Source organism: Metopolophium dirhodum, chromosome 1 (genome assembly GCF_019925205.1).
Source record: "Metopolophium dirhodum isolate CAU chromosome 1, ASM1992520v1, whole genome shotgun sequence".
In the NCBI taxonomy this organism is placed as follows: Eukaryota; Metazoa; Arthropoda; class Insecta; order Hemiptera; family Aphididae; genus Metopolophium; species Metopolophium dirhodum.
Window position 1 is genome coordinate 130,721,458 of NC_083560.1, and position 27,430 is coordinate 130,748,887.

Below are 27,430 nucleotides of genomic sequence, written 5' to 3' on the forward strand. Positions count from 1 at the left end.
TTGCATTATAAAATATAATATTATATAATTAAGACGTAATCATTTTTCACAAAGAAGTTTGCAGAACAATTGAAAATTTAAATACATATTTATTTATCATTAAACTGCTTACCTACTTTTAATAAAAATAACAAGTAAAAAATTAACGTAAAAACAAATTTGACTTTGCCTGCATTTTAATATAAGTGTAGTAATAAACTAATGACTTTTTTTTTGCAAATCTATAAATTAAAATAAATTATTTAGTAAATTATTTTATAAACAAATACAAAAAAATAATTCTAAGGAAACAAACAGTGTAATAATATTATATGAAAAAAAGAGAACAGCAATACTTACCTATTGCTTTTTTCAAAAATAAAACAATTGTAGTTATATAAATTAACTTAACTTAAAATGAATGGTAAAATAAATATACCTAACAATAAATATTGGCATTTATTTGAAAAAAAAAATAATATTAACTTACTTTGAAAAACAAAAAGATTTTATTGAAAATGTTATGTTATTAATAAATAATAATATATTTTAATTAAGGGACTCATATTGATTAGATGAACCTTCTGAAATATACGTGAAAGGTTAGTTATTAAGACGTAAGTTGGCATCAAGGATGGGACGACAGTAGTTTTGCTTGTCATAAACGTAAGTCTGGCTGTTTGAATGTGTTGATGAAGAGGTAGACCAACTACTTTCACTCTGTTCTTGATGCAAACTAAATTTTGAGGTTGTAAATGTACCAGTTGGTTTTGAGTTTCATAAAATACTGAATTGGTCATTTGACGGTTTAATGATGTGTTTGGTTGAGTGGCTGTTTCAATCTCAACTAAGTGAGCCAATTCTGCTTCCGAAACCTTATTGTATATTTCCATACGAAGTTTAGCCTCCTTTGCCTTAGGTAAACGTTTTGCTATTTTAGCCATACTTAGGTAAAAGAGCTCCACATCATGACCAGAAATTTCCTTTTTTTCATATCTTTCTTTTCTTATGGATGCAGTTTCCCTCAACATATCAAACCAACTTTCCAGCATGATCTGGTTTTTTTCTTTTCATAGAAATTTATTTTTTGGATTCCAAACTTTTGTCCACATCTGAATTGCTTATTGTATCTGTGTTGGCTGTGATTCAACACTTAAATTGAAGGAAGTATTATCAGTTTTTTTTCGGAAAAACCATCAGCGTTTGGTTTCTGTATACTACTCGGGGAGGAACCAGTTTCTAAATTACTATGTACTCTAAAATTATATTTAAATAAAATAAAATAATATTAAACTGTTTTATGCATATTTATCTATTGTTATGTAGGGTGGAACAGGAAGACCTAACAAATTAAATTAATTTTGTTGCAATCAATAATCTATATATAATTTATTGACTTATGAGATATACGTATAATTCAACATTTTTGATTCTGAGCGGAGCTTTGAATATATAAATTTTATTTATTATTATTTTTATTTTATTTTTTTTGTGTGTGTATACCTATACGATTAGTATTCGATATAAAGTTTTGTAATTTTTATGCAATAGTCCTCGACTAAATCGATTTTGGTGTTCGGTGTTACTCGAGTTAACTTAGTGGTTCATTTCTTAATACATTTATATAAAATGTAAATTATTTTGAAATAGCTTATTAATTTGAAAAGTATTACATTTTTAAAAAAAAAAATAATGAGATTTAAAAAAAATTTAAATGACAGACTACAATAAGCTTAAAGGTCTATTTACACATAACCGTTCCGTGTCCGTTCAATATCAGTAACATACGTTTAGTTTCAGTGCTTTGGATTTATACAATACCGTTCCGTGTCCGTTCCGTATTCGTTGTACATGCCCGTCCAGTACAGTTAGAACCTATCTACTGAGCACAAGCGCGTTTTTTTAAATTCTATGTTTCACTGTTCTTTCGGACTTTGAGTGTTTGAAAAAAATTATAATATGACTGGAAGTGTTGACGAATCGCTAGAAGATCTAGCAGTACTTGCTTTGCTGTTGGACGAAGAAGAGAAAAAGAACAACAAACGAAAAAGGATTTGGGTTCATGAATTGTGGAAAAAAAGAAAAATTGAAGGCGAATTCGCTACTTTGTATGGAGAGTTGGTAGATCACGAAACAAAGTTTTTTGAATATTTTAGAATGTCACAGTACTGTTTTAATTTATTATTAAGTAAAATTGAACATGATATAAAAAACAAGATACTTTTTGGAGACAAGCAATAACACCAACAGAACGATTAGCTGTTTGTCTAAGGGCCGGCGCACACCAATGCAGTGCGGTTGCGGCGCACTGCATGCAGTGCCGCATTTAAAATAGAACACACGTTATCTTATGGGAATGCCCACACCGATGCAGTGCGGCGGCGGTGCAGTGGTGTTGTGTATGCGGCGCGCTGCATGCGGTGAGGCATGGCGGTTTTTTCTTGCAGTGCGCGTGCGGTGAAAAGTCAAAATATAAAGAATTATCTATATTTACATTGTTCAAGTTGTTATCAATACGTTATCAATTGTAATGATTGTACCAAACTTCAAACTATCTAATAACACAGAACATTATTTTTGGTATTTTTTAAAAATATATTTACCTATACACTTGAAACTTATAAAAATGGCGGAGGATTGTGAAAAAATGGTGCAATTGGTTAAGCACATCGAAAACCACCCATGTCTTTTTGATTACAATAGAGCGGATTATTCTAACGACACAGTCAAGACAGCAGCATGGCATGAAATTGCAAAGGAAAATAATTTATCAGGTAAATAACATAATTTTAATTAAATTACCTTCTTATAATAAATATGAAACAGAACCATGTATTGTGTGATGAATGCATATAATATGTTGTATAATTTACAATTATTCACAATTTTTGTTCACCAGCAACTAAATTTCTTACACTGTTCTAGTTTGTGCCCTCAGGCAGTATTGAGCAAACATTTTCTATGATTAATTGATAATTAAAGTTTGTAAGTAATTTTTTTGCCCAATACTGCCCTCTAATTTTTAATAATATTGTTAAGGAGGCAAGTAAATGTGATTGTTCACTTATTTATTTTTATTCTTTTAAATATTATTACTAATATTAATGACTTATGGCAATAAATGTTACTTCCTAGTTACATAGGTTATAGACTTTATAAAAATGTATTAAGCAAATACTAATGTTTTATATTTATTATAAGAAGCCTAGTCTTATAATTTAATTAAAATAATATTATTAATATTAAAATATTTATACCAAGATTTTAAGTGACAACTACATTATAAATTAACATAGGTTCATCATATTACTATACATACAATAATCCTGAAGCTAGTTTGAGTTCAGTAAAAAATCAATAAGATATCTCATAGACCATAGTATTTATTTTAAACTATTTAATTAACATTTAAAAGTTATTTATTATTTTCCTATATCAAATGTGCATTAAGAACAATTTTCTTGCCAAGGTACCTGACCTTGATTTGATATAAAATAACTACACAATAACTCTCTGTTATTTTCTGCAACTCTTGTGGGTCTTGCTACTTGAATAAGTGGTAGTTCTTTATTATTTTGTACTCCCATTGAATCAATTGATTGAGGATGTGATGGTGTAGAAAATGTACCTTCTCGCATTCGTATGAAATTATGCAGAACACATGCTGCTTTAATAACAGATTCACATGTTTTTACCTTACAAGCTAGAGGTTGCTCAAATACTCTAAATTTAGAAACAAGCATTCCAAATGAGCATTCTACGCTTCTTCTGGCTCTGGAGCACCTAGTAAATAAAGAAAGATATATTATTCATTTTTATGAAGTCTTCTTAGGTTAGGTTCCAACTTATATTTTATAAGTGGCTAATTAAGTTATTTTAATTAATTTATTTATTTATTGAAATATTATACTCGTTTAGACCCAGTTATATGAATTAATTAAATTTAATACAATAGCATTCGAAAGATAAATTTTTAAACAGTAAATACTTAATTTAATAGTACAAACAAAAATATAAATAATATTATATGTATAGCATATACAATAAGATACAATAGCATTCAAATATTTGTTTAATTAATATTATATTTATTTTAATATTATTCTATATATGTACCTGTAGTTAAAAATCCTTCTGGTTTTATTTAATGATCTTTTGGGAAAAGGTCTCATCAGGTTTTTTTTCAATGGAAAGGCTTCATCTGCTACAAAAAAATGTGGGAAAGGGCCCTTTGAGTCCCAGCCAGGTAAAGGCTTTGGGTCAGGGGCATCCAGCAAATCATTTTCAATGGCTTTGCCTAACGAACTTCTTCTAAACACCCTACCATCACTGTTCCTACCATAATCACCAACATCAATGGTCAAAAAAAGTCCATCAGCATCTACACATGCCATTAAAACAATACTAAAATATTGCTTGTAGTTGAAAAAAGCTGATCCCGTTTTTGGAGGGCATTTAATTTTAAAATGTTTGCCATCTATAGCACCTTCAAAATAACATTAATTATTTTCTTCAAATTATATAAATTTAAGTTAGGTAGACATTTTAGTATAAAATTTACCTAGGCAATTGGGTATATTCCATAAATCCAAATAACGTTGCGAAACGTTTTCCCATTTTTCTTTTGTTGGTGGCGGCATATATTTTTCTTTTAGGCATTCCCAAATGGCCATAGTTGTTTCTGCAATGATATTCCTTGTAGTAGACTCTCCTCTCAAAAAATACATGGAGTGTGCTTTAACGTTACCTCCCATTGCAAGGTATCTAAAGAGTAGTAAACAACTCATAGTACTTCAAATTATTTTTTTATAATTGTATGAGTATATTTATATATTATACACTTACTGAACATATTTAGTTTTAAAGTGTCAAAAATATTATAATTGTGATTATTAATTTTTGTAGTGGCTGATTGTAAAGAAAAGTGGCGAAATATCCGTGGACGATATTTACGCCAACTTAAAGATGTGCCACCAAGTGGATCAGGGACCAAACGAAAGAAAGTCTATTACCTTACTGATTATTTACACTTTATTGACCCTTACACCACATCCCGACCTCAAACTGGCAACCTTACAGGTCTCACAGTAAGTGAAAATAGTATTGACTATTTAGAAGTAGATGAAATAGAATATGGTTATGAACATGAAGAAAGATCTATGACAGATACACATAGCATCAATAAATGTATCAAAAAAAAAAGTGGCATAGATAGTTCATCAAAAAAACAACAATGCTCTTCATTAGATGAACTTAATGTTGCAGCTGCTGGGTATTTTAAAGAAAAAAGATCCCAAAAAAAATCAGAAGAATTACAAGATCATGATATGGACTTTTTAAAGAGCTTATTACCTGATATTAAATCATTAGATTCCCATAATAAAAGAAAGTTAAAAATTAACATTATGCAATTAGTCGATGATGCTTGTAAAGAGGCATCATACAATAAGAATACAAATGTTCATAATATTCATGACACTCTATCATATTCAAGACAACCTTCACAAGATCAACAACCACTGTCTAATTTTCAACCAAGAGAACTATATTATAAGCAACCACCACAGCTATTTTCACATGTTGAACGACCACCTTCATCTTATGACAAAGAACCACCAACCCAACAACAAAGATCTACACACCATAAACATGAAATCGACCCAATGACTCAATATCAACCACCAGCAACGCATGCCCCAATTTGGACTCCTTTATAATGTAACTTATACATTTATGATTTATGTTTAATATATTATTACTAATATATAAACTTGTTAAAATAAAATAAATTAAAAGGTGTTTAATAAATGTTAATTGTATAAATAAAGTACCTAGTAACAGATGTGATTGCGGGTACTATTTAAACTTATATAAGGATAGGTATCATGAGAGAAAACATTTTCTGATTTTGTTCAGAAATTACCCCCTTTGCAACCATTTCAAGTTAGAATGCAACAAGATGATACATTTTGAAACATTAATATTTTTATTCAAATAGTTGAACAATAAAACTATTAAATACTTACCTCAATGTAATCAATAACAGTTCTTCCACAGTAATGGCTTTTCTGAAGTGAGTATCTTTTTTATGTAACATAGGCCGCACTAACTCTGATAAGATTTCAAATGATTTCTGTGTCATTCTATAAAAAGTTTGAAATTTTTCAGGATATAGAGAAAGCTCTTTTGCAACAGAAAAAGTTCCTAGAGTGTCTGCGTTTTTCTTTAGGTATGGATGCACCCAATACTTGCGTTTACATTTTTGACTATTATTATTATTGTTGTTGTTGTTTAATAACAACAACACCAATAAGTCTTCGTCAGTACTTGACATTGGATATTTTAATATTTTAAATATTTATAATTTTAATAGTATTGAAATAAAATAAAATAAACAAAGCAAATAAAAAAATGTTTAATGAAAAACACTAATCACTAGGTATTAATCACTGTTATCAAAATAGTAAAAATAGTTAAAAATAAAACAGATCGCGCCTCCGCCGCACTGCATTGGTGTGCTTTAGCGCGCTTTTGCGGTGCGGACGCAGTGTTTTTCGCGCGCTACTGCCGCCGCCCGCACTGCAACCGCACTGCTTTGGTGTGCGCTCTCCCTAAGGTATGTATACTGTACAGATATGTACCTATTGTACCTACTTATAACCAAACTGTATGCAATTATAATTTAATTAATTAATTTGAGAATAATAAAATTAATCATACAACATATTTCTTAATTATATACCTTAAGTAATGTAAAACATTTGAAGCAGTTTAAAATTAAAAAAAAACAAAACTTAATAACATAATCAATTAAACAAACATCATATTTAAAAGGTAAGTAATATTTTATTATGTGATATTATTATGTATTATCTTTATTTGAAAAATGTGCAAAATATTTAGCAGCTGACTCATTTTCTCCTGGATTTTTGTATGGTATAGTTTTTGGATGTTTAAATTTGTTACTTGACTGTGGTGCATATAAATTTGCGGGTAAATTTGAATATATTTCTTGCTGTGGTTGTATAATGGTTTGATCTGAAATATTTTGATCAAATTGTGGGCGTGAAGATGACAAAGTCGGTATTAACATATTTTGGGTTCTTTGTAAATGTGTAAAATTTTGAGTATATGAAGCAATATTTTCGTTGAGAAATGGAGATGGTGGTGAAGACGAATACTGAATAGGTGAAATAGTTGCAATTGGTGTTAAAGTATCGTTTGGCACAGGTACATTAGTAGAGTTTTGAGAATTATTTGACCCAAATTGATGAACGAACTGTGGAGATGGTGTAGATGAATATACAGGTGTAGTTGGTGAGCTAATATCATGTGACATTTCTATAGTATTTTTCGTATTACTAATTGAAGCAACGTGACTAACTTATGGAGATGGTGGTGAAGAAGAATAATTTGATACACTTGGTGATGACATATCTTTTTGCAATTGAGTACTAGGATAAGTATTGTGGTTTAGATGTTGTGTAGAACTTGATGGAAAGTTTTGATTATACTCTCGACCAAACTGTTACTGAGGTGGTAGCAAATGTGTGGGATATGGTGTTATAAGTTGTTTTTTTCTTTTCTTCGTCTACAATCATTTGCATTTCATATTCTTGAACTATAGAAAAAAATTTTGATTTCACTATGTTTAAATAGTATGGCGTGAATGATTTGAGTGTGGGTGAAAGGCCTGCTAAAAAATCAACAGAATGGGTTTGTGTAGTATTAGCTATATCATTTTCTCTTTTTTGCATTATACATATACCTACTTCATTAAAGTACTTGAAGCCGATTCCGGAGTTTTGGTTGTACGTTTTTTTGTAAATTTGCGAACTGCAGCTTGAGATTCTGAAGTTTTTGGTAATTGATCTTCACCATCTGTATTGTCACTAATACCAATCTCAATATTTTGAACTGTGCTAACATTTTCGACATCATCCTCACTGTCATTAGAATTCTCCAAATCATCATTATTCACATCTTTTAAATTTCCTAAAGTATCTCTCTCTTTTAAATGAGGCTTTAAAAATTGAAGCTGATCTTCATATTTATATTTTTTAATCCTTTTAAATGCCTGACTACTTGTTTTTTTAATAGATGTACGATAGTTATCCCTAATGTTATTCCAGCGAGTTTTGCATATTTTTCCTAAAAAAAGAGTTATTATCAATTAATATAACTGTACCTATAGATAATTTATATTTTTAAAGTGCAGTATTATAGAATTGTCTTCATCATTACAAAGTCTATAAAAAATTGTATTTTTAGCTAAATTTTTTTTTGATTTTGAGCCTGAATTATTATAAATGTTAAACCGGGACAAAAAAAATCTCATGTCCAATACCTACAGTTTTGAAATATAACCCTGTCTTATTAAAAACAATAAAATAATATTTATTTTATAATTTACTATTTGAAATTAAATTTATTTTCCATTTGATTTCAATTTGATAAATGTCAAAAATCGAAAAAATAAAAAAAATTGTGCCTATTTATTTTTAATATTTTTAATATTTCTCAGAATTTGATATAAGTATAATATATTTATAATTTTAAACAAATTTTGTTTTCTTATTTAGGTTTTTAGAGACGGGAGATTCGTTTAAGACTATTTCCTTCAGTTACCGTCTCGGTCACGCAACGGTTTATAAAATAGTAGTTGACACTTTTCAAAGTATAGTAAAAAATTAGATGCCTGAAGTTATGCCTCAACCAACTGAAGAACGATAAAAACAAATCTACAATGATTTTTGGAACGTTTGGAACTTTCCTAAGTGTCTAGGAGCGCTAGACGGCAAACATGACGTCACTATCCAAGCCCCAGCAAATTCTGGTTCAAATTTTTTAACCACAAAAAAACGTTTTCAGTTGTTTTGCTAGCATTAGTGGATGCAAATTATAATTTTATAGCAGTAGATGTGGGTGCTTACGGTAAAAATAGCGATGGTGGTATATTGGCACATTCTAATTTAGGAAAATCATTAGAAAATGGTTCATTAAATATTCCTAATGATGAAATTCTACCAAATACAGTGGCGTAGCCAGGAATTACCCGAGGGGGGGTTTATTGACTTTTATTTTTGCTCAACTCTAAAATATATTGTTCAGGAGTGGTAAAACTAAATGCGCTAAAATGTACCGAGTTATACGCTTATATACGCTTATTTAGTAATACATTTTTTTTTTATTAACTGAAGGTGAATAATAATTATATTTATTTATGTTAATATTAAACACGCAGTACATACTTATTGACTTATTATTATAAACAAGTAAAAATAGAAAATAAAAAAAAATTTAAATTGTAATATTTATATTAAAGTTAATATATTTTTCACATTATAAATTACAAGCTATAGCAATCTTATTTTTCTTGAGTCTTTTGCAAAGTCATTAAGAACTTCATCTGTTGTTAAAATAATTTCACAATGAATATTTAGTAGTACTAAACTATTTAATCTGTTTTCTCCAATAGTATTTCTAAGGTATGTCTTAAGTCTTTTTAACGTAGAAAATGACCTTTCACTGCTAGCTGTAGTTACGGGAAGTGTAGCTATTATTTGGAGAAGTTTATAAGTAGATGGAAAAATGAGTGGGTTACATGCTATAAGAGCTTCTAATGCATTTTTTGGTTTTTCTGTTCCAACAAATTTTTGTGTCCATGTCAATAATTCTCCAATTACTGAATCTGAACTACATTGAAGATCTTCACTATACTTTTCTGCCAAACTTTTTATGTTTTCTTCTCTATTTGGCAAATTATTGTTTGGTAAGAGACAGCAAAAATTGGTAATTAGAGATTTATGTGCAATGAACCTATCATGAAGTTGACTAATAAAATTATCTAAAAATGGAATAAACAATGATATTTTATAGTATTCATTTGGACAAGTAGTTTTTACATTAAACCAGTGGCGCCGAGGTTTGTTCCAAATCATGTTGTGAAATTATACATCTTTATTGAGACACCCACCACCTAAATTTATTTTATAGACCTACAAAAATACATTATGTATAATATCTTGAATCTTCACCACATACTAATGTATTTACTTATTATAGCTAGATTATAGACAAACTAAAACTGTTGACCTTGGGACTTGGTATTGCTTTCTTTATAACATGTTTTGTTTTAGATTTGGGAGATTTAAATCATTTATAAAAGTATAAAACTATATAAGTGTAATAATTCATATATTTATCAAGTATATTTATCATTTATATAAATGTAATGTATGTATTTATCAATATTTATTCTTGAATCCAACAAATACCTTATTTGGAGTTTGGACCATAAACATTAAACATAATACATACTTTAGATGTAACAATAAAATAACATAAATAAAAAATATTAAATTCATATTAAAAATTAAATTAATGTTAAAGATTTTGATAATAAAGTACTTTTTGTTGAAAAATATTGTATAACTCTTTCAGTGTTTGGTTCACAATCTTACTCACATGTAATAATTATTAAATTTTCCAACCTGTCTTCTGTCATAGTACTCCTTAATTTGGTTTTAACCAGTTTTAACTTCGAAAACGATCGCTTGACACTGCAGCAGCTGGACACGGGTAATGTAACAGCAATTTGTAGCAATGTATAAAGACTTGGAAACACAGTTTTTAACTGAAGTACACAACATAATTGAAATAATTTATTCATACTTCCTGAGTTTTCAATATTAGTTCTATCACTCATAGATGCTTCATCTTCATTGTCACTTTTATCTTGATCGAAATCATCAAAAAACTCTTCAGATTCATCAGAACCCTGATTGGGAGTTTTATGAATATATTCTGGTAATGTTACTGTATTTTCAAGTTCTAAATAGTTTTGACAAAAATCCATATAGTTTCTAATAAGTGCATCATGTTCTAAAAATTCTCCATACAACTCAACAACTTGTTTGAAAGCATCTTTAGGTAAAGAATTAGGCAAGAGCCTAACTTCAAGGATTCTTTTTCTTGAAAGAAGAAAAAGATCTTTCAATAATCCCGAAGACTCATCACCAAAACGATCATTCAATTCTGTTTGTATAAGATCTAAAGCTCCATAATAACATTCTATTTTAATTTTTTTAATAGGATCATTTATTGGATTATCGTTGACTAATTCCCAAATTATTTTGGAATGCGTTTATATCGAGGAACAGGCAAAGAAGAAAAGTCTATACTACTTTTTACAGAAAATTGTTCTGCATCTTTTATAACTTCAGAAAAAGAATCATTCTCCCTACAGTTCAATTCACGTATTTTTGATTTTGCATTGTCCAATAAATTAGTAGCTGCTAACAAATCCATGTCCCTTGTTTGTAATTTTTTGTTTACAGGTTCTAAAATGATAAAAATGTTCTTAAATACAAATGCAGTAATCAAAAATCGAAAAGATGTAAAATATTGAATTAAACCACTACAAGTTGCACTAACTTTAGGGTCACTTGGTCCTTCTTGCGTTTGGATTGTTGTCAAAGTATTTATAATACACTTATGCGTTTTTAGTACTGTATCTAACGCTGCTGAATGTGATGACCACCTTGTCGTGCACACTCGCTTTAAAGCCAAAGGTTGATGACTTTTTGAAGAATCTGTGGTCTGAAATTGACGAAATATAGCTACCTACTCTTTTCTTTGCACACCAAACGAATGAATACAAAGTTTCCAAGTTACCAAATAGATCAGCAGAATTTGAATTAGACGATACTATTTGCTTCACAATAAGATTAAGCCTGTGTGCGTGGCACCATACAAACGTAGCATGTTTATTTTCCTCTTTAATTAATGTTTGAAGACCTTTATAAGCACCTCGCATGTTAGATGCACCATCGTAAGATTGCCCTACAAGATCAGTTAACCAAACATAACTTTCACTTTCCATTACGTTTTTAAATAAATTAAAAAGATCACCACCGCAGGTATTAGGCGATTCTCTCATTGCTATTAATCGTTCCAATACATTCCCAGATTTTAAACAAGTATATCTAATAATGAAAGACACTTGCTCTTTACGCGAAGCATCGAACATCGAGTCAATGGCTATACTAAAGAATCTTGTATTTCTTACTTGATATTGAATAGTTGTGTTGCTATCTTTGGCTATACATTCAATTAATTGATTCTGCCTCTCCCAACTAATAAAAGATAATTCTTGTCTGCCTCTAGATTTTAACTTTGTAATATGTTCTGAAAGAGAAACAGAGTTTTTGGACATTAAAATGATCAAATCCTTAAAATTTCCTCTTGATAATGGATTTGACCATTGTTCATTATGCCCTCGAAAACTTAAGTTATGTTGAGCCAAAAAAAGAATAATGTCAATAAGTTATGATATAATTTGCCTATTTGCCTATTTGAATATTGAATAAGTAGGTATTAAAAATAAAGTGACATACCTGTTCTTCTTGTTGGCAAAGGTAATGTTGTTGTAGATGAAGTTTTAACTGGTAGTTTAAAAAATGAAGTTATTGAAGTTGAATTTAGTTTTCTTTTTTTACCACATGACTCCAAATGCCGAGTCCAATTTGTTTTATTTAATTCACCACGAATTCTTCCACATTTACAAGTTGTAGAAGTAGAATTCATTTTAAAAATGTCAGTGAAATGACGATTAATGACGCACTGACGCAGTTAAATGTGACCAATGCGAGAATGCGAGATACGTGCAAAATCTAATATATGTTATATTTAACTTATATACCTCGTATCAGTCGTATCGAGTGAATTGTAATAACATAACATTATCACAATAATATTAACCGTTCAATAATAAAATAAAAATAGATGTTTTCGTATCTTATGGTATATTTTATTATTTCTGTTGATAATAAAACTGGTTACACGCAAAGCCATACAAACGAGTCTATAATATATTATTAAATTATATTGACACAATAATTGTCATAAGACCAAAATAGATCACACATATTCATAATTCTTAGGATACCTAATCTACGGATAAGCTGGTGGGGGGTCACAATACCTTCAAAAATATTATTCTCTAATCTCTATAACTTGTACATTAGGTAAGTTTACTCTACTAAGTATAAGAATATAACATTATTCAAAAATGCGTTTTGTCTATTTAATTGATTTAGCATGTTGCAGTTGCACATGGGTCAGAGAGAGAAAACAATCCTAATGTAGTAATGTGTAATAAATTAAATTGACCATTGTAGGCTCGTAGTGTGCTCTGTAACTGTGTTGTATTATACCCCTGTGTGCACACTGCACGTGTGCAACTTACTAGTTGTTACTTGTTACTCTTGAGCCTTAAGTATATTACACGGTATCCCAACTATTTTATTCAAGTACGAAATCAAAAATAAGCCTATAGGTACCACCACCCACCCAAGACATGTGTTGCGGCCGCAACACATGGACATAGGGTTCGGCGCCACTGCATTAAACCGATTTTTTTGTATGTTTGTTAAACGAGGTAAAGTTATTTCAATATCAAGTGACATACATTTTTCTTTCACTTTCAAAAATAGTTTTTTAAAATCCTCATCTGCATTATTTCTGATATTTTTTAACACATCAGATACATTATCTGCCAGAGACATGGCTTCAATCAAATCAATATTTTGCATTTGAAGAAGTTTACTAAGAGGTAAACTTATGCTAAATACTTTTGCTAGCAGATGTATTGTCAAAATAAATTCAGGTTGCTTAATAGCACACAAAAGTTGATAAGCTCCTGATGACGATTCTCTGTCTGGCCATGTAGAAATAATTGATAATCCATCAATAACTGCATCAAATAATTCCATAAAAGTAATTATGGATTCATGTCGATCGACCCATCTTGTTGGACAAAGTAATTTTAGTTTAGTAATCTGTGATTCAGGACATACACGTTTTATTGAATCTAACATTACATTTTGTCGTTTAGGGTATTTAAAAAACACACATACTTTTTGTATGGTACCAGTACAGTTTCGTATACTTTGAATGTTACATGTGTCGGATATTGCTAGATTTAAACAATGTGAGGTGCAATGAATGTAGTGAGCAAGTGGATATTTTTTGGTAACGTGGGATTGTACACCATTAAAGCATCCACTCATGGTAGCTGCACCATCAAAACCTTGGCCTCTTAAATATTTCAAATCAATACCAAGTTTATCAAGGGTATTTAAAAGTGTGTTTGCTAAACCCATACCTGTAACATCAGTAACAGGAACAAACGTTAAGAAATCTTCTCTCATTTGCATTGAAGAAAATTCAAAATAACGTACACACAGAGAAAATTGCTCAATTCCCGATATATCGGCAGTTTCATCTACTAATACAGTGAAACATTTAGCAGCATTCACTTTTGAAATAATTTGTTTTAATATTAAATTTGAACAAGAAGTTAATATTTGGTTTTGGATATCAGCACTAATATAACTTGCATTTCCCTGAGCAGTTTTTAAATGTTCAGCTAGATTTATATCACCAGACATAACTTTAAATCGTAAGAGTGATCTAAAATTACCATCATTTTCAACAGGAGGATTGTCACAGTCTATTGGACCTGAGTCTCGATGACCACGCAAAGGTAGACCTTGACGGCCACAAAACAAAACAGTTTCAATAATTGGTTTTAATTTGGCACGGTTTTGTTCTATCTCAGATTTCAATTTTTTATCCAGTTGTATTAAAATAGAATCATTAGTTTTATTAGACACTGACATTAAACAATCAAACTTTAATAATGTCATTTTATGGTATTTATTGTTATCGTGTTAATTAAATTCTTCTATTGCGTTTTTCCAATTTGAAAACGGCGTTAAAACAAATTTACCCAATTTTTGACTACCCGAACCACCTTCATGTTCATTAAAAATTACACAATATTTACATAATGCGCCATCAAACATTTTTGAGTAAGCAATCCAAGTCCATTTGTAAAGCCAATGGTGTTGGAATTTTAGATTTCTTTTATTGTTTGTTGGATATTTATAATTTTGTTCAGGAATAAACAATGATTGCAGTATTTCAATTCGTTTAATAGATTCAATCTTAAATAACAAACAAACTTATTAATAATTAAATATTTCAAATTTATAAATATTGAGTGTACCTAATCATTCTACATTTCTAAATGCAACTAGTACCTAAAATAAATTTAACTAAGTATACCCTAAGGTAAATACCCTAGGTACCTACTCGTATTTACAAACTGAATTTAAAACAAGCTAAATGAAGCTGAAATTTATTTTAAAAAGTATATATACAGCGTACCTTACTGGAAACTAATATAAATCATAAATGTATATTATTATATCAATTCCCTAATCATTTAACAGTGTACACACAATTAAATGAAAAATGCTTTACTTAAGTTATCAGAATTATGGATCACCAAAAATCTAAAATATAATTAAATGAGTTTTATCTAGTAGTTCGTTGTTATTACCTATTGTATTAAAAATTGCATATTAATTTAAATAAATCAAATAATATTGTGTAAGGATATAACTACTATATTATTACTACTATTTTTAACTACTTAAAACTTACCCTTTCAGAACAATTAACAAATAAACCAATATCATTTAGTGACTTTGCTGTTTTATATTCATCCATATTTACTATTGATACTGGTGTGGACTAAAAATATAAAAGTAATTTAATATTTTATACTATGACAGAACATTATGATCTAATATAATATAATATTTATAAACATCTTACAATACCATCTGCATTTGTATTCAAATTAATATTCAATTCTGATGAATTTTCGTTAATCACTGTAGCATTTGTATTGTCAGAAATAGCAACTAAATGAGTATCCTAGAATATAATTATGAATTAGTTACAAAAAAAAAATTAATCATATATATTTGAAATTTAAACTCATGTATCTTATCCAATTTACTTATTGTATAACATGTACAGATTGTAAATATATTAAATTTTTTTTCAATGAGAAAAAAAAAAATTATAAATACTTACATCTGGTGACCCGTCATTTGATCCGGTAAATAATATCCGGCGACAAATGATCCGCGACATTTGGTCCGGTTCAAAAAGAACTTGTACCAAAAATATCCTGCTAAAAAATGTCCGGTAACAAAAAAATATATAATATAAATATATAGTTTTATTTTAATTAGTTGTTATTTTATTTTCATAATTTTCAAAAACGTCATAATAAAAGTAATAATATAGAATACAAATGTTTATAAATTAAAATTATGAGCGATACCCTTCAAATACGTAATGATATTTGAAGTTTCATAGTTTTCTACTGTATTTTTAAGACGTTGGTCTATGTTTTTATATTTTTTTTTTTTTGTAGGGTTATTTTCCCCCAGATTAATTTTTTCTAGTTTTGATTCTTGGAGCCCCTGTTCCTGCTTCAAAAAAGATATAAATTTCCAAATAGTCGTATGATGACTTCCCAATGATGCATTGAAAGCATGGTGCCAACCTTCAACAGCATTGTTTGTGCGAGGTTGGTCATTAATTACATTGTCATAACAGTTCCACATTTCTATTGGAAATAATGGTTTTTTTCTTCTATTACGAACTGTTCGACCTATCCATGTTTCCTCAAAGTAATCTACTATAAGTTCAAACAATTGTTCATTATCAATAAAATATTGGGATTCTAGGATAGTATTAAAAGATTTTACTACATCAAGGACTGGCACAAATGCTAAAGCACATAATTGTTTAACATGGAGAGCAAACGTTGAGTCTTCTGCATATTTCTTTTGTAACCCAGTAGATTGTACTTTACGCCATACACACTGGCCAAAATGAAAAAAACATCCAATTATATGAGCATTAGGAAAAATTTGTTTGAACGCCGAAACAAAGGATTGCTCAAAATCTATTTTAATAGATTTTGGGTTCAGATCTGGTTTTAATACAAGCAATTGCCTTAAAACTTCAGCGTATACTTCCTTTGTACGACTAGTCATTAATATATACACTAATGGAATAACTAAGCTACGTGTGTAACAATGAATTGTATATAATTGTGAAAATATCGAGGGAACACATTTAAAAGTTCCGTCACCAAACCAGTCATCTGTTTCTTGAAGCATATTTAAATTGTACTGAGTAGTAAAAATTAAAATTCTGCTTTCACTACTACCACTATCGTATGCCAAAAATGTTTCGTTTCTGTTAGTCAATTTATATATTTCAGGAATAATTAAGTCTTTGATATGACTTGGATTAACTGGAGCATTTTCTTTTATTACTCGAGTCCGTTGAATAGTCCTTGACAATGATTTTATAATAGGTAATTGTCCAATTACCGGAACAGAAGTTTGACCCAACACATTTGAAATTATATTTCTTGTAGAAGTTATTTCTGTTATAGCAGTATCCTTTATAGTATTCACCAGTTCTTTGGCCTCAATTTTGGCTAAGTTTGGAGCATGCGAATGATCAGTTTCTTTTAAAATCGATCCTACGAAAAAAAAAACAAAACATTGTATGAAATGTGGAATGTACAATTTGAAATAAAGTCTACATCAAAATAATTAATTAATGTTTTATTTTATAAATATTATTATTATTATTATTATAAATAAATATAATTAATTAAATTCTATTAATTTAGTATACAAATTTAAGTACATACCCGTTTCGTCTTTCGTTGTTGTGTGACATCGGCTTTTACATGACAACTTTTTATACTCGGTACAACGCCATACTACTTTTGTTTCATATACATCATGAATACTAAATAAAAAACCTTTATTTATACGCATATTTTTGCCTTTTTGGCTTTTTATAAATGTAAGTGGCATTATTTAAAGTTAACGTTATTCATACACGTTTGCAAACGGCTAGGTGTTCACATGTACTAAAATCGAAAAAAACGGATGTATCGCTATCTCCAACATAATAATAATTTATATCTGATAAATCGTTGAGAACTGTTTAGATTCGTTAATTTGTGGTTTTTCTGACCGTTTTCTGTATATAAGGTAGATTATATATAAATATATTTATATATCTATATATATATATATATATATAGGGACTATTATTGATTATTTTTCTATATATTTATTTCATATTTATTTTCATAACTAATTTTTATATATTTATATTTTATATTTTTTTGTTACCGGACATTTTTTAGCAGGATATTTTTGGTACAAGTTCTTTTTGAACCGGATCAAATGTCGTGGATCAATTGTCGCCGGATATAATTTACCAGACCAAATGACGTGGAACCCTTACATCTAATGATTCAGGAATTTTGTTTTTAAAAAACTGTAAAATAGTTTTTGATTGTCCTTGTTCTTGCTTGAGTGCTTTTCTTTTCAGATTATTCATAGCGATTACTTATTAGTGGCCTAAATAACTACTAACTAGTATTAAACAAACGTTAAACAGTTAAGAATTTAACAGTTACAGACCAACAAACCACACTTGACACTATCTCAGTAGAATATAATCAAGACTCAGTCTCTCAGCAGCACGATAGTATATGGTATAAAAGAATAATTGATAAAAGTATAAATAGAACAATATAACCCGTCGCTGTCGTCGGGTCATACATACACGCCATAGACATATACATATGTTTATATAATTCTGAGTAGATGTGGGATCGTTCGGTCGTCGGTGCGATAAGCACGCGACGATCACCGAATAGCGTCCCACAGCCGTACATAGAAAATACTAAAAATATAATATTAAATAATAATAAAAATAAAAGTATTAAAATCATACAATAAAAACATTTTTTTAAGGCCATGGGGGGGGGGGGGGGTTGAACCCCTAAAACCACCCCCAGGCTACGCCACTGCTAGGCGACGAAGCGTTTCCACTGAAAACGTACTTAACTCGACCTTATCCTGGGAAGCAACTTGACGACTTGTCCAAACGAATTTATAAGTATCGTGTTTGTAGAACGCGGAGAGTAGTCGACAATTGTTTCGGAATTCTAGTACAAAAATTTCGTATTTATAACAGAAGGATACAGTCTAAACCAGAAAACGTGGACTATTAGACTGTTTTAATAAATAATATTAAAAATGAAACAAAACATTATAAAATATATTCAAAATTAAAGTACTTGTTTGAGTAGTTGAGTAGTTTATCTTCCATAGTGATACCAAATAATATTAAATAAAAGATAATTCATTTTTATATTATACACCTACAAAAATAATCCTTATATAAGAATTAATAAATAATAATATATTTCAAAACGTTTAGATATAATTATATTTAAAAAAGTATAATATAATTATAATATAGGACTTGAAAAAATTCTTGGTCACTGCTGTCACTATCTGCATTTTCATTAGTATTCAAAACAGCATCTTTATCAGTATTAATTAAATAGCACTCATCAAAAATTATTTGTTTACAATATGATTTGTATCTATCGTGTATCCAGGATAGTTTATACTTTGGGTGGCTAATAGCTGATAAAATGAAGGATTTGCTTTTAACTTTTTTTAAATCTAATATATAATCAAATCTTTTTTCTAAACTGCTTATAATATTGAAACATAAAGGTCTACAGTGGACCAAGTTATTCATCTGTATTAACAAAAGTCTAAATGCCAGTATAGTAGGGGCAACAAAACCTAAATGACAAGACCTTTCACCATGCAATTTATCCAATGAAATTGCAAGTGGACCCATCACCTTACAATATTCTTCTAAGAAACCCCATTCATTTTTTTTCATTTTTTTCATTAAACACCAAGACTAAATTCTGTTTATTTGTAACTACTTTATGTACAGCATCATACATAGAATTCCATCTTGTCAAATTAGGAACTGGAAATTTACAACTACATAAATCAAAAACTTTATCTGAGACTACAGTACTTCGACTAAGAAGATTCCAAAATGATGATAACTTTTTAAATGTAATTTTAGAAATTAAATTATAGGCTTGATCGACTATTTTGGCAGTATCAACTATAGCTATTAGATTTAACGTGTGTGCAGAACAAGTTAAATGACTTGGTAGAGAAATTGTATTAGTAATAGTTTCTTTATGATTCAACATCAATGACGACAAATCTACAACATCAAATTCAAGATTAGAATTATTTACATCATCATCACTACTTATGTTAACATTGCTATCTGAGTCATCACTGCTTATTAAGCCTAAATAATTTGAATCAGAAACATGTGTATCATCAGTCACATTATATTGTTTTGAAAACGTACGAATTACTTTGCCAAAATTTGAGGCATTGTCAGTAACTACGTGGGTAACTTTTTCATTTTCAATCTTAAAGTCCAGCATTATTTCATTGATTACTTTGGCAATTTTTAAATAAGTATGATTTCCTTTTATACGCCTGCAAAGCTAATATATAAGAATACCTACTGTAGTTAAGTTCATCGATAAATTGACAAGTCATTCCCAAATAGCTATTATTGTTGGAACTCCAAATATCAGCAGTAACACACACAAAACTTTGTTTTTCAATAAATCCAGTTAACATTTCTACATAATCTTTGTATTTATGGTTTAGATCACTAACAAGAGCTTTTCTGTATGGAAGTACGATAGAATCTGATGTAAGGCCTCGAATCAACCGTTTGAATGATGGTTTTTCAAATGTCGCTAGTGGTTTCATTTCTTCAAAAATGTAGTTAAAAAACTAAATCCTTCACCTGTAATAAAATAATTATAATTCAGAAAGACATAAAATGTCACACTTACGTTTTAGAATTGTCACAAAATCATCCCACAGTAATAAAAATAAAAATGAGTTAAACTGTTGATATACCCACGACTTAAGTTATTAGTATATTAAAGTATAGATAGTTACTAACCAGTTCTTTTGAAGTATTTTTGTTTGAATCATTGTTGATGTTTCTTGATCTTTTTTTTTTCTTGAGTTTTCTTCTTTAGGCAATAATGACTTATGTTTCCGCTATAAATATTAGATAAATTCAACTATAAGTTTAAAATATAGTTCAATATTTTTTATAATAATAATAATAATTGTTAAGTCAAAAATATAGGATTTATGACCATATAAGTATACCTACATTTTTCTGAAAATCAAGCCATAGTAGCAAGTTGCTACTATCAAGTAGCAAAATTATATTGTATTTTTTAAATTTAAGACATAAAACTACCTATGTATTTTTAGATACTGAACATTACCTAGTATAATAAATTTACATATATTAAATTATGATGGTATGGGTAATCAACTGATCAAATAAAATATGAGGCTACTAAACTATACTACTATGGACTATGGTCTATGAGGGGTACTGATCTAAATTGCTTAAGTATTAAATTATAAGCACCAACAAGATAAACTATACCTAAATATACTTAATAAACAAACTACGTATTTAAGTGTTGTTTATCAATCTTTTTTTAAATCAAATTAACTTTAAATAATTAAGCTTACCTTGATATGGCTTAAAAAATTACCACTTGATTTTGTGGACCCACTAACAACTTTAGAACAGTTTTAACAAACAGCTGTTACTTTAAGATTTTCCACATTTCGAAGCTTATAGAATTCGTCAAATAAATATGTATAATAAGGTGCAGGTGCAAGTGAAACGTGAGTAGAAATGAGAGTTGTTGGGTCGTCCACATTTTGATCTTCTGCTGGTTCAACGTTCAAACGAATTTTTTTATTTGATGTGGAAGTTATAAATCGATCCATAATTTAACTGCTCAAATATAAAGTCACAATTCACAAGTAATTAAATGTTTATACCTTTTACTAGACAACGGTCACCTTATACGAGAAGTCGTTAGACTCTTTAGTCTTAATGAAATAATATGCTATAATACTATTTCAAAAAACGCACTGCATCGCGCATCGACGCATCGTTATCAGAGGTTCAACCGGTTTTCATCAGCGTTCTGGTGCGTTCTCATTTCTACGAAGTTAATTTTAATTTATTTTTTAAATGGATGGGGAAATAAAGCTATACCTAATTAATTGTAATAAGCTTATGATTTATGGCTAGTAGAGAACGATGTATAGTGCATGCCCGCACACAGGTTCTCGTATTATCGTAATACCGTCGTTGACAATAATAACAAGAAATATATTCTTCTAATTTTATAAATAATTTATATTATTTAAGAATTTTAGTAACATTGGTTTTATAATTTTGTAGGGGCACTAGGTATAATATTTATCTAGATAAATCTATCTAGATAAGCCAATTTTTTATCTAAGATGAACATAGATAAATCGTAACATAATTATCTAGATACACTAAAAGATAATTTTTTTCAAAAAATCTTATCTAGATAATTCCCAACACTGATCATCATTTGAAAGATTATTTTCAATGTTGGTATATTTTAATAAATGATTTTCCACTTTTTGTATGGTTGGATTTTTGTCCCCTTCGAGTTCATCAGAAGCATTTTTAAATAACTTCAAAAATTCAATGAGAGTTTTTAGAAGTTCGGTGTTTATATTTTGAATACGACCAAAATATTCACCATGAATTTGTATTATTTCAGGTAAAGATTTATAAACGGACTGTAACATAAGTAAACGTGAATTCCATCTTGTTTCAACCTCTTGAACCAAAACCATGGATAATTCACTATTCTTCCCCGAACTTTTCATGAACTTAACAAGAGTTTTGTACTCAGTCATTAAATTTGTTATGGGCTCCAAGGACTTTGATCCATTGTTATTTTCTTGTTGCAAAAACTTCAAATCAAAAACATTTCTTAAGACTGTATTAATCAAGTGTGCACAACAATTTAAACGATTATAATTTCTAAGAGTACTGATCATATTTGATCCCTGATCAGTGACAAAAGTTATGTACTGCATTAAATCCGAACCATCATTTTCGTCAGAATCTTCTGATAACTGGGTAAAAAAATTACTCATAAATTTTTTTATATTTTCGCCAGTTTTAGAATCTTGTGATGGATATTGGCCTGTGTACAGAAGACGATTATTTAAAACCCAACTTTGATCTATATAATGTAGTGTTATAGACATATAATTATTCTTTTTGAAATTGTCTGTCCACATGTCGCAAGTTGAACTACAATAATTATTTTTTATCAGACTGTAGATTTCAGAAAATAACTTTTTTCTTACATCTGTTGTTGTTTTAATAATATGCCTTGAAACAGTAGTCGGATGTGGTATAATATCATTTATATTTGAAACTCCATATTTAGCACCAACATCTAAAAAAAATTGGGCTATTTCAAGAAAACCTTTACCTTTGATTGCCAACATAGGTCGTAAATCTAAACTACAATACTTGACACATTTTTCAATTGCTTCGTCTTTTACTTGTGTTGGCAGAATTTTGCATTTGTTGTTAGTCAACTTTCCATACATTTCAATGGGATTCTGATTTGTATTTTTTGTACATCTATGTCGTTGGAGAGTAGCTGTGCTAGATTTTTTAACATTAAGGTACAAGGGCAAGGTCCAAGGGCAAGTAACAAAATCAGTGTTAGTATGATCTTCAGAATAAGAACTATGGTGCATAACAATTTTAAATTTTTTCTAAACTGCACTTTTGCCACTATGTGGAACAAGAACAAATTCATGACTACCACTCAACAACTTACATTTTATAAAACTTTTCGAATAATTCAATCCAGAAGACTGATCTTCTATTGAAGGTGTACCAATAGTTGATACAGTAGTAGATGCAAATGAAATATTTTCAGTTGAATTGTCACCTATGGTTTCATTTAATATTTGTGTACTTGTACTTGGCTCTGCAAAGTCCAATGAGTGCTCAGAATATGATATTGGTGAAACTGACCTAATGCTTGAATCCAACATATTTCTGATGAATTGAGAATTATTCATGATCTAAAAAAATTGTAGTAGTTAATAGACTGAAATTGTATACACTGTTAAAATAATAAGTATTTTTCTAATATTATAGATGTACTTTAAAAAAACACAACATAATATTATACATAATTTATAAGATTGACACATTGCATAACTTAAACCACAAAATATATTAAGTTAAATGAGTAGTAATGTACTAATATATTTAATTTTCATGTATTAGAATTATAGACACAATGCTTTAGAAACATTGGTAGAATGAATAGAAATATCAAAAAAAAGTTTGAGGGAAATTATTTCACATTAAAAAAAATAAATAATGGTAGGTACATTTTACATATTATGAAAACTATTTAATAAATTCATTAATAAATTTATTCTTGTTATCTTGTATGACAAAATAATACAATAAAAAAATAAAGTTTCAGAAATGGGGTTTCTTTGATTTACACAGAACTAAAATTAAACTTGAATGAAAAAAATTAATAATCCATGCAAGTTTGATAAGAAAATAGGTACTAAAATATTTTTACTTAATAATGTTTAAGGAAATATAATAATGTTGCTTATAGCTACTAAAAAATATTTATTTTTTTCTTAAGAGAACAAATAATACTAGTTTTAAAATAGTTAACAATTACACACTAGAATTAATATAATATAAACACTTTTAGACGAATTTAAATTATGTTAAGCATAGGTACTCAATTCATAAAAACATTACGGGAGTATTGTAATTTACTACCTAGATATCATGTGTTATAAGTAAAATTAGAAGTTAATTGTTATAACTTATAAATGTACATTTCTTGATATTTAAGACATTTTATTTTTAACTGAAAATTATTTCAATAAGCAAGTTAAACCTAAAGAATTGATATTCCAACTGTTTAAAAAATAGTGTTTTAAAAGATAATTAAAATTTAAAAAAAAAAAGGTAACTAAACAATATTGAGAATAATGTTATTGATAAAATTGTTAAGATATTAGACTATTTTATGTATTATTTTCATAAATCCTTAGAACTTTTTGTTACCATTCCCGTCACAAGTTGCTCTTTGTGAAAGAGCATTATTTTAAAAACTAACTTTTATCAAATCAAAATTAAAGTCATAGAACAACACATTGCTATTGAAATTGACATATAAGATGTGATTGAAGAATTTAAAATCCTTATGTCAGGAATGAGAGGGCTTGAATTATAAAAATGATGTATAATGTAAATTTTAATTTCAATAAACATATTATGTCTATAGAAAAATACTTTTATTTTACAGTGAAAAAAAGATGAAAAATCTGTTATTTTCTAATAAGAAATTTAGTAATAACCAATAAATCTTATAATACAACATCATATTATGCATTAATTTAAGGGGCGTTTATAATCTTTGATGGGTAGGGGCACTAGGGGGCAGGGTCCCATTTTATCAGCCGCATGGCGCATACCCTGCTGAAGTGTGATCCACCGTCGAATGACGTTAAACCGTAGGTATTGGTGTTAAGTAATTAACACGTAGATTACGTATACTGAGATTACCAATTTATTAAATTAGACACTTCTTGTAACAATGCATATAATGCTTTTTTAAGTTGATATTAATACTAAATATTTCAATTAAACACAAAATAATTAATGTATATATAATTAATGTAATGAATCTATATAAATACTGACACTGAGAGAGGTTCTGATTAAAACTATATGAGGCTCTGTAATAAACTATTAAAGATGCTCTGACCAGTAACACGGGTGTTACTCACTCTTTCGACCTTACACGACTGCCGTCCGCCGGGCGAGGCCCGCCGCAACGGTCCGTCCAGGCCTATAAGGCTATAAGAATGTGCTGACCCAGCCCTTTCGGTCACGTAGACCATCGTGAGAACCGAATCGGTCACACTATCGTCTTACCCCGAGTCAAAACATTTATCCCTATATATGTATTACATACATACATATATATACATAGTACATATATACATACATACATACGCGTGCATGCATATACAACATACCCCCAGCGTTAAACTGGAGCAGTCCCTACTCCATAAATTTCTTACACTACGGGTACACCTAGTTACAATACCGCCATATGGTGTCTATAATGCTTAAACTTACTTAATTTATTCTACACTTAAGGCAATACAATTTTTTTTTTTTATACAAACTTAAGGGTTAACTTGTTCATTGCTTGGAATATTATCCACTACCTCTGGTTTATACATTTTTATGACCTGGTTCTTAAACTTAACAACAACTATACTTATGGTTAGAGTTATGAATAATATGGATATGTACATAACTGTAAAGTGAAATTCAACTTTAAATATAAATAGAGGTTCCAATGACTTACGTTGGAGGTTATTTATTTCGATTGCCTTATGTGCTAAAGAGTTTAGATTTGTTATTTGGTTTAAGTTTGAAAAATGTTGGGGTAATACAAATGGTAGAATCTCTGCTAACAGAGAGATTACACTGACTTTTGGATTTTCTGGGATTACGTCTGCTTGTACATTTCTAATGTTTTTATTTAACGGTACGAGTACAGAATTTTCTGTAAAAATTTCACATGACAATGAGGTGGTCAACCTACCCACGCCCGAGATCTCCACGGTATAGCTTTGCAGAGGTTCTAAACAGGTAATCGTACATGTGTGTGGTTGTGCATAGTACAACCAAGAATTGGTTTTTGACAATCGATTCCAAATGGGTGTGTCTAATGTTACAAATTTAATTTTACAATTTCCTAATGTATTTTGCGAGTTAGCCAACCGTGAAATTTCACACAAACTAGATCCCGTTCGGCGGTGTATTGGTTGATCACCCTTACAAAGAGTGTATAATTCTAGCCTAATACATAGTTCCCATTGACTTAATTCTAATACAAAAAAATGTTCATTATTATTACTTAAAGCAAGGTAGTCGATTTCAGACTGAATAATTGTGTCTCCTTTGCCAAGTTTTCTTCTGTATCCTCTTCCAACGCAAAGGCTAACGCGTCACTTAACTTCTTCGGACCTCGAGCCTTTAATAGAAGCCGATAAGATTCTGGCAACCCACTTATAAAGGCGTTGAGTACCTGATTGTGTAATAGCCTGTCAATATCAGTTCCATTCGAATATTCTCCTGCCTCCATTGTTGCATCGATCAAGTCATGCAATAATTGTTCCATTTTATCATAGTATTCTTGCACTCCTTCATCAGGGCTCTTCCTAAACGTGAGTAATTTCATTTGTAGTTGCGGTAATAGCTTTTTTGTTTCTGATATTTCCACAATATTTTTCCGGAACTCCTTGTATGTCGTTATATCCTTGTACCTTAACGACCGCAATGCTCTTCCTGTTAGCTTTACTATTAATCCTTGCACTAGAAGGTCCACCTGTTCCGGATCGACGATCCTGACTGCAAAATCACATGCCCTTAAGAAATGGTATGCCTGGTCGGGATTTGTTCCATCAAAGTTCGGTACTACTCGCATTGCTGCTTCGATGCTTACTCCGGATTTGGGTCCTTCCGTAGAATTAGAGGTATCGTTGTTCATGATTTCTATCTGTTGCTCTGACGGTTTTTGCCTTTTTGTACTTCCTGAATATTTTTGATGCTTTGAATTTGGTTGAGGTTCTGGGTGTTCCGTGTGCTCCTTGTCTTCTCGATGCTTTGGATGTTCTGGACTTTTGACTTT

The 27,430-nt window shown here is 29.5% G+C and overlaps 2 protein-coding genes and 1 pseudogene across 2 annotated transcripts; 1 reads left to right on the forward strand and 2 right to left on the reverse strand.

The window, feature by feature from the left end:
• The first annotated feature begins 2,382 nt into the window (after nucleotides 1-2,382).
• LOC132936546 (uncharacterized) lies at nucleotides 2,383-6,209 on the forward strand. Its single transcript, XM_061003287.1, has 3 exons — nucleotides 2,383-2,753; nucleotides 4,885-5,697; nucleotides 6,148-6,209. Exons 1-2 carry the CDS (start codon nucleotides 2,510-2,512, stop codon nucleotides 5,694-5,696), a joined length of 1,056 nt encoding a protein of 351 aa, XP_060859270.1. The 5' UTR covers nucleotides 2,383-2,509; the 3' UTR covers nucleotide 5,697; nucleotides 6,148-6,209.
• Nucleotides 3,426-5,016, reverse strand: LOC132936547 (uncharacterized). The gene is made up of 2 exons (XM_061003288.1): nucleotides 4,096-5,016; nucleotides 3,426-3,762 (listed from the first exon to the last, which is right to left on the reverse strand). The coding sequence occupies exons 1-2, from the start codon at nucleotides 4,371-4,373 to the stop codon at nucleotides 3,426-3,428; spliced, it is 615 nt and encodes a 204-aa protein (XP_060859271.1). The 5' UTR covers nucleotides 4,374-5,016.
• A 641-nt stretch (nucleotides 6,210-6,850) lies between the features above and the next one.
• Nucleotides 6,851-27,430, reverse strand: part of LOC132953773 (uncharacterized) — a 51,851-nt pseudogene continuing 31,271 nt past the window's right edge.